Source organism: Apium graveolens, chromosome 5, assembly GCF_009905375.1.
Source record: "Apium graveolens cultivar Ventura chromosome 5, ASM990537v1, whole genome shotgun sequence".
Lineage (NCBI taxonomy): Eukaryota > Viridiplantae > Streptophyta > Magnoliopsida > Apiales > Apiaceae > Apium > Apium graveolens.
In genome coordinates this window covers 155,953,450-155,963,139 of record NC_133651.1, presented here as the reverse complement: position 1 = coordinate 155,963,139, position 9,690 = coordinate 155,953,450, and the positions used below count along the sequence as shown (strand labels likewise).

General features: G+C 43.9%; 1 protein-coding gene across 1 annotated transcript; it reads right to left on the bottom strand.

The window, feature by feature from the left end:
• Positions 1-7,407: 7,407 nt before the first annotated feature.
• LOC141661922 (uncharacterized) lies at positions 7,408-9,154 on the bottom strand. Its single transcript, XM_074468949.1, has 2 exons — positions 8,268-9,154; positions 7,408-8,139 (listed from the first exon to the last, which is right to left on the bottom strand). Exons 1-2 carry the CDS (start codon positions 8,745-8,747, stop codon positions 7,615-7,617), a joined length of 1,005 nt encoding a protein of 334 aa, XP_074325050.1. The 5' UTR covers positions 8,748-9,154; the 3' UTR covers positions 7,408-7,614.
• Positions 9,155-9,690: the final 536 nt, after the last annotated feature.

The following is a 9,690-nucleotide window of genomic DNA, read 5'->3' as shown; positions in this document are numbered from 1 at the left end:
CTTTTCTTAAACTGTGATTTTCTTAAAATGGACATCTATATCTACCCTCACATTTTTTTTCAACTAACGTTTTAAAATTTTCTTCCTCTTAAATGGTATCCTCATGATTATTCATTATAGATGCCTCAAAATAATCCAATCCAATTTCAAAAAAAGTATTCCCTTTAGATTTATTGAAATAAATTTCGTTATAGTAGTTTTAGCCGCAGAATATAAATAGTTTGGGTTCGAACATCTTTGATTTAAGATTTTAAGATTAATTTTTACAAGGTATTCAATCAATCCTATTTTTGGAAATCAGATAAATCTTTATAAGTTTTTCTTTGTGATCATATTAAACATAATAAGTTTTTCTTTGTCGAAATGTATATAATAATTTATTAAAATTAAAATATTATATTTACTTAAACATGAACAATTATAGAATTGATGTTATTATGAATGGGAAAAATATCAAGTTGTGCACTTATTTCGTCCGAATATATCAAGTATATCATTATTTTCCAGTTTGACTCAATGTGATCATTAATTTGAAAATTTGTATCAAATAAATCATCCGCCAATGACTAAATCGATACAAAATTTTAACCTTTTAATAACTAAATTGATACAAATTTACAAATTAGTAACCAATATGAGTCAAACTCGAAAGTAATGACTTATTTGATACATTTGGATGAAATGAGTGATCAATTTGATATTTTTCCGTATTATAAATATATATATTTGTTAATAAATAACTAATATAATCATAATAATATTCTAAATAATATTTTAATATTAAAACAATTCTGATTTTCACTTTAATTAGTTCTTCCGATTAATCTCCAATTTCAGATTAATCATAAATCGGTAACTCAACCTATTAGATCCGATTCTCGATTCTTACAATATTGCTTACACATTGTGCGATACATGGATTTTGTTAATATTTATACACTTTTTAATATATATATATATATATTAAAATTCAATTTAAATTTCTAGGTAATAAATTCATAATTACATAATCATTGTTTAAATTGGAAACTGTATACATTCTTGTTATTATATATACTAGCAGCAGGCAAATGAAGCCATGACATGGCAGCTTAGAAATTCCTCAACAATTTTTTAATTTCCTCTTTTACCCCGTAAACAATGCCGCATGAAACATGATCATGCTCTGGGAAACTTGACATCAAACCCTACTCCTGTTTTTTTTACACTATTTTTATAATGATTATTGTTGGACCAGAACAAGACGGCCCAAAGGAATTATAGCTAGAACAATCACAATACATTATGTAAAGCCCAAGAAGGCCCAGATTGTAATGATTGAGCCCATTTGGGACTTAGTATAAATAAAGGACAACAATCCCATTTGAAGGGGTTGGCTAATTAAGCAAAGAAGATCATCTCCTAAAAATACAGACTAATAATATTATTGGTACATCATTTGGCGCTAGAAGGAGCTTTGCTTTAACAAGATCCAACCAAAAGATGATTGGAGAAGAGCTTGATCCGGGAACCGCCGGACCAACTCAGGTAAAGAAGTTGACGGCAGAAGTTGCCGCCGACCCCTCGACCCACGACGATCGCGAGCTTCCAAAACAACCGGCATTGAAGCCGAAGTGTCTGTTCCCTCCACCTGAGGCTCCTCCAGAAGACCAATTTCTAGGATTGAAGGACTCTCTCCAAAGGGACAGAAAAAGAAAAGCTGTGTCAGACCAGCGTTTTAGAGTTCAAACATCTAAAGGAAAAAAAGTTCTCTCGAGCGACGTTCGGCTACATTTGGAAAAGAAAGAAAGGCTAAAAGCCCAAAACCAAGGAAATCCGAAAGATTCCCTTGATTCAGATGAAGAACTCGAGTTTCTAGAGCGCGAAGCTCAGAGATTGCAGGCTAAACTTGAGCGAAAACGTGAGATTCACCGTCTCCGACGAGAGCTCCAACAAACTACAATTCAAAATGAAGGACAAGATGATGAATTTTATGATGAGGATGATGCGGAGTACGAATATGAGCCCTCGGCGGAGTCAACATATTCGCAACCTCGCGAACGTCGACAGAAGACAGTGTCATCTGCCGATGTCTCACATCAGACAGAATCCACAGAATCTATATCTCACGAGGAGTTCGCTAAAATGCAGGAAGAAATCGCCCAGATGCGTACCTTGATGAGAAATCAAGCAGGGTTTGAAACCGTTTCTGAGAGCCCCCTATCGTTAGTGCTTGAGAAGGCGCGCATCGACAGGACGTTGAAAACGCCTGCTCTCGATCATTTCGACGGATCTTCGGACCCGCTAGCATTTCTAAATACATTTGACGGCCGCATGGCTTTCTTCGGCCACTCGGAGATCGCTAGGTGTCAGTTCTTCTCCACTTGCCTTCAAGGCACGGCTCTCCGATGGTACAGTAACTTGCCACCTCGATCAATCGACTCGTGGACAACCCTGAAAAGCAAGTTTCAAGCCCGATTTTCCAGCAACTACAAAGGAATCAAAGTTACTGCATCCTTGATGACAATGCATCAACGCTCCGGCGAAAGTCTCAGGAGTTTTCTAACCCGGTTCAGGGAAGAAATAGCGGAAATTCCAGACTTAATAGAACAGATGGCTGTCAATTTCCTGACAGCGGGCATCGATAAGTCTAGGCATGGCCTCCTTTTAGAAGAAATCTTTGAAAAAAGGCCGAAAACACTACAGGCTGCGTTCCAGATTATAGAACACCGCATGATGCTTCAAGAAGCGGTAAGCTGTATACAATCTCCACGGAGGTCGTCAAAGTACGAACGACGCCGAAGCTACAGTCCACGATCCCCTGCGAGGGAAAGGCGCCGAGAGCGACGTAGGTCGCCCCCGCCTCGCACATCTGACCTCCCCCCGAGGGATAGAGGAGAAAGGGATTGGAAACCCCACAATCGATCTGAAAAAGAGTTCACGAAACTCAATACTGAGAAAACGACAATTTTGGCGGTGTTAAAAACGGAACCGGACTTTCGCCCTCCAAGACCCATGAAACCAGGAAGACCCCCAAGCTCCAGATATTGTGAATATCATGAAGACACCGGCCATACAACAGAGCAATGTTTTCAACTAAGCAATCTCATCGAAGGAAAAATTCGTCGAGGACAACTAGTCCACTATGTGCAACACGATGATGAACCCAGACGTCAGCATCGAGGCGAAAACGACCGTGTAATCGACGTTATTTTTGGCGGCGTAGCCGCCGGGGGTCTCTCCCACAACTCTCGCAAAATCTATGCCCGAGAAGTCTTTAATGTCAATCCCTCGACAGCTAAACGCCCTCGAGTGAATCCCTCCCTGGTCATCTCTTTCTCGGATGACGATTATCGTCCCGGTCTCATCGAAGGTCATCAAGATGCTCTCGTCATCACAACACGTGTGGGAAACAATACGGTTAAGAAAATGTTGGTCGATAATGGTAGCTCCGTCGACGTGTTATATCACCATGCTTTTTCCCGAATGGACATAGGAGATCGAAGACTCGAAAACTCCCGAACCCCGCTATACGGGTTCACAGGAAATGAGGTTCACGTTGTAGGAACCATCGATATGCCAGTGCTTTTCGGTTCCCCTCCCTGTCAGATTTGGAAAATGGTCAAATTCCATGTGATTAGCGCTTCCTCAAGCTTCAACGCCATTTTGGGACGAACAACGATCACCGCGCTCCGAGCTATAACATCTATCTCCCACTTGAAAATGAAGTTTCCCACAGATTTCGGCGTGGGAGAAATGATTGGTGATCAAGTAACAGCAAGACAATGCTATCTAACCACCGTTTCTCCAAGAAAAAAGACAGAGGAAGAGCTAGAAGTCAATCAAGTACTAGATATCGACCCAAGAGAATGGGTTGACTCATCCACAAGCAATTCATGCTCCCCTCTCGAAGAAACAGAAGATATAGAAGTATTTGAAGGAAACCCAGATAAAACAACAAGAATTGGCAAAAATCTCTCATCAGATCTCAAAAGAGATATCACAAACCTCATTCGGGAATTCTCCGACATTTTCGCTTGGGTCCCGAGAGACATGCCTGGCATCCCAGAGACCACCGCCCGACATTCGCTGCACATCAGTAAAGACACCAGGCCTGTGCGCCAGAAACAACGTATATTCTCGGCCGAGAAAAGAGCAGCCATCGACCAAGAGGTCGACAGACTCCTCGACGCCGGTTTCATCGAGCCCGTGCAATTCCCCACGTGGATATCAAACGTAGTTCTGGTTAAGAAAAGCAATGGGAAGTGGAGAATGTGCATTGATTATTCAGATGTGAATAGGGCGTGCCCTAAAGATTTTTACCCTTTGCCCAATATCGACCAACTCATCGACGCCACAGCGGGAAACAAACTCCTGTCCTTTATGGACGCCTTTTCGGGGTATAATCAAATTAAGATGGATTCCCATGACTGGCAACAAACTGCTTTCATCACTCATAGAGGGGTCTTTGGATACAAAGTAATGTCCTTCGGATTAATCAACGCGGGTGCTACTTTTCAGCAGACAATGGATAAAATATTCTCTTCGCAGATAGGAAGAAACATGCTAATATACGTCGATGACATGATCACAAAGTCAAAAACTACCTCCGACCACGTGACAGACCTTCGAGAAACGTTCACCAATGCAAGGGCAAATAACATGCGACTGAACCCGGCAAAGTGTTCATTCGGCCTTACTGCAGGTAAATTTTTGGGATTCCTTGTTACCCAGAAAGGCATCGAGGTCGATCCAGCTCAGACAAAAGCCATCCTAGAAATGAGCAAACCAAGATCCATTAAAGACTTACAAAAACTCACAGGGTGTATAGCCGCACTTCGAAGATTCATTCCTCAATCTTCAAAGAGATGCCTCCCGTTTTTCTCTGCAATGAAAAAAGCTTCCAGGTCATCGCAGTTTGAATGGAACGAAGACTGTGAAAAGAATTTCACAGAGCTAAAGATGTTTTTGACAAATCCTCCAGTTTTAACACGACCCTTAACAGGTGAGCCGCTACGGGTATATCTCTCAGCTTCCGACGAAACGGTCGCGGCAGTATTGGTCCGTGTCGATGAGGGAAAAGATATTCCTGTATATTACATCAGCCACTCACTACGAGACGCGGAAACAAGGTACCCTCAAGTCGAGAAACTCGTATACGCTCTCGTTGTCGCGAGTCGTAAGCTACGCCATTATTTTCAAGCGAGGGAAATCCATGTCCTGACCAATCTCCCTCTGAAAAGAATCCTGCACAAGCCCGACATAACAGGCAGGCTCGCAGCTTGGACCATCGAGTTAAGCCAGTTCTACATCGAGTATAAACCTCGAACGGCGATCAAGGCCCAAGTTCTCTCAGATTTCGTCGCCGAATGCCAGTTCCAATCCAAGACGCACAAACCTGAAGAGGACCAGTCTCGTCCGTGGCTTCTGTTCGTTGATGGTTCCTCGACGTCCGGCTCTGGAGGAGCAGGGGTCATATTAATCAGCCCAGGGGGATTCAAAATTCAGCAGGCTCTCAAGTTCGGGTTCTCCGCCACAAATAACGTGGCCGAGTACGAGGCACTCATTGCCGGTCTAAAACTCGCATCCGATCTCGAAGCAGAGGTCATTGACATATTTGGGGATTCTCAGTTGGTTTGCAAACAAATAAGTGGCGAATTTAAGACGCATAATGAAAGGATGGCCCGATATTTAACAAGAACACAAGAGCTTCTTAGCAAATTCCCTTCATGGAAAATGTCAAACGTCGATAGGGAGGAAAACCAGTGGGCAGATTCTCTAGCTAAACTAGCCTCTTCCTGTCTCCCCACTAATCTCAGCCCAACATACGTCGACATTTTGGAAACCCCCTCTATCGATGAAATATCAGTCAATCAAATCCAGGCTAGGTTCGATTGGCGCCAACCCTTCCTTGAGTACATTATTGACAACAAGTTGCCTGAGCATAAGTCCGAAGCCCGCACTCTCATGTTCAAAGCCAGGAACTACTGTGTTGTGGGTTCGGAGTTATACCGACGTGCCCTCTCTGAGCCTCTGCTCCGTTGCTTGTCTCCAGAGGAGGCTCTCCAAGCGATCGTGGAAATACATACGGGAATCTGTGGAGAACACCTAGGAGGAAAAACATTAGCCCTCAAAGTTATCCGACAAGGCCTGTTCTGGCCTACAATCCGGAAAGATTGTGAAGATTACGTCAAGAAATGTCAAGCATGTCAGCTACACGGAAATGTAAACCGTCGACCCACAACTGAGCTGAACTCTATTCTCAGCCCATGCCCCTTTTTCCAATGGGGAATAGACATTGTGGGTCCCTTTCCAAAATCCAAGAATCAGTGCCAATACATCGTAGTCGCGGTGGATTACGCAACCAAATGGGTCGAAGCAAAGCCACTTGCTAAAATACGAGAAAAAGAGATGATAGAATTCTTTATGGAATACATCGTCTTTCGCTTTGGGATCCCCAGAATCTTAGTTTCTGATAACGGCACTCAGTTTGTAGGAAGGCAATTTGAAGAGGCTCTGCTCGAATTAAAAGTCCAGCACATCAAAGCATCTGTAGCATACCCCCAAGCAAATGGACTAGCAGAGGTAACAAATAGAACCATCCTACAAGGCCTGAAGAAAAGAATTGAAGAAGTACCACGATGTTGGGTCGACGAACTACCGAATGTATTGTGGTCGTATAGGACGACTCCCCGAAGTGCGACGGGCGAAACTCCCTTCCGACTTGCATATGGAGTCGACGCTGTCATACCTGTCGAGATAAGTCTCAGCTCACCGCGGATCGACGTATTCGATCCCGCTCTATCTCTCGTCGGACTCCGCCTTCACAATGATCTGTTAGAAGAAACAAGGGAAGAAGCCCGAATGCGGATGGTTGCCCAACAAGAAAAAACTGCAAGGTATTTCAACAAAAAAGTCAAACCCAAAGACTTCAAGGTTAACGACCTTGTCTTAAGAGATTCCGCAGCGTCACAACCCACTGTCTCAGGAAAATTCAAATCAGCTTGGGAAGGCCCTTATCGGATCTCGAGACTTGTAAGCTCGGGGACCTATGAGCTTGCGCACCTCGACGGGAAACCCATCAAAAATGCTTGGAATGGAATTCACCTCAAAAAGTTCTATCAGTAATTTAATCTCAGTTGTAACTTGTTATCTTGAGGCAGTAAAATGCCATTTCAAAAACAAACCCTCGATATAATAGGGGTCGCTACGAGGTTACGATGAACCAATTTCTTTAACTTGGAAAAAGCACAGACTTTCACTTCCTTCGCTCCTTAACTAAAAATAAGCATTCATTTCTAAACAAGTGTTTATACAACCACTTCACGACGACGGTCCGGGCAATTAAATCTCTCTCTCATAATGTAAACACTCGACTACGAAGCTAACAAGCGACTTAATGTTTCAAACTCGAGACAAATAGATAGCAAAACCAGCCAATACGTAACTGATTACATCGTAGAAATAAGTTTAAACAATATCACATACCTTATACTTCTTACAAATCCAGGACCACAGTGATTACTACACTTCTCAAGTTCTGGGACTTCCATGATGTTGGTATCAATAAAGCTCTTAAAACACTTAAAAAAATGTTCAAATTCAATTACAAAAATCACAGGGCATACCCTGCCTTCACGCTTTACCACCCTTCGATGCCAGGTCACGAAGATAGTCATCAAAGGCATGACCCTCGACGGCAAAACCAGCCTCTTCCATCCGCCGAAGGCATCGTCCATAACCGTCGCCCAGAGCACCAGCGATATCTTCAATGGCTTTCTCTACCTCTGTCTTCAAGTCCGCATTTTCTTTCACAATCAACTTGTAGGAGCCATCCATTCCTTCGACCTGTCGAAGCAAGCCTTGGCGCTTGCCTTTTTCCTCTTCAAGCTCCCTTTCCACCTCGAGCAGTCGACCCTCGAGCTCCTGTATCCTCCCACTCGACACCTGATCTGTAGCCTCCATCTCAGCAACCTTTTTCGACAGTGCGGAATTTGCCTTAGTCAAATCAGCCACCCTGTGCTCGAGTTCCGCAAAACCCACCGCAATCTTCTTCTTTTCCCCCTTCAAGGCAGCAACTTCAGCTTCGAGCTTGGAACAAGCCTCACCATCAACATCAGCCTTGTAATCCTCCAGTATATGCATAAAATCGGAAAGAAACTGCAAAACAAAAAAAAGGGGGGGGGACATGAAAACAGGGTCGGCAACTATGACTATAAACGACCATGACCGAACATGAAAACAAAGAAACATGCACATTAAAAAGAAAGAGAAGGGAATGAACGTACCCTCCCAGCCCGGCTCTTACATCGATCAACAAGGTCCTCACGCTTCCTCCCATCATAAGCAACCAAGTCCTGAGGCAAGTTAAAGAGGTTAAGTGCCCTCAAGGGCACAGTTGATCCCCCCGTCCATCGCTCCGTGGGCTGAATCTCGACCCTCATCACCTCTTTCTTCGACCGAGGGTCGACGGTCTTCCCATAAACCCTTTCCCCGGCAGTGGCCACATCTTTGTTCACACCCTCGAACCCGACCCCCCGGCCTCCAACAACCACTTCATCATCCTCCCTCCGAAACCGCTTTCGAGGGTTGCCCTCCACGCGGACAAGATCTGAAACAACCCTCTCATTGTCTTCAATTACCTTGTTTCCCTGGTCATCAAGCAATTCAATTGAAACTGAATGAGGAACCCCCGACGGTCCAGCCCTGGCCGCATCAGCAGGCTTCCTCGCAGCACGCTGCAATAACAACATCATCGCCTTGTCCATTCCTCCTCGAATCCCGCCGTCTAAAACCTTTTTAAGTGAGGCGCCTTCCACTACAAAGAAACAAACAAAACCATAAGTCAGCCATCCTATATATAAGCACTTACGAAAATTAAAGTAAGCAAGAGCCGACAATGACAAGTACAAAAACTAGGTACATAAGCAAAATAAGGGCAATAACAATTAATACATCCTCCTTACAATCGTGCATCCCTAAGAATCCAGAGTCCTTCAAATCTAAGTGCGTATACCATGTCCTCGACCCATGAAACTCATCGAGGTAGGCAGTATCGTGCTTCTCCATGTTATTTAAATAATCAATCGTGCCCTGGCTAACTTTCCCGCAAGGCTTTACAAATTCCAAGTCAGGACCCCCAACGTACAACCATTGCGAGTGATAACCAGAATTCGATGACCTAACGCTAACAATCTTCATCCGTCGATGTCGGGAGTCGAAATATACTTGGCCACCATGGTACCGCACACCATAAATAGAGAAAAACAATTTCAAAGTCGGTGATCGACCCTTATCACAGCACAACGCCACGAAACCACTTAACTGAGCAACAGAATTTGGTGTCAGCTGCCCTAAACCACAACCGATAGCCTCATACATCGTCAGGAAGAACGGATGCATGGGCAAACGAAGACCAAACTGAAACATTATCATCGCAACCCCATGCATCCCGAACTCGGGCATCATCCAAACCCTCTCATCTGCTGTCGGCACTCGGTAACGGTAGCCGTTAGACAGGTCGATGTACTTCTCCAACTTACTCGCATGGGGGTCGACGGTGATGTAATAACTAAGATAGTTTAAACTAGGTTTGCTCTCAAATTCGATCCTACCTAGTCGAAGACTTTCCTCGACCGTTCTATTCCTAAGTTCCAGGGTACGAGGACTTAAGGGCGGAGAGGGCATAGGACCTGGAGGCACCCCCCTCAA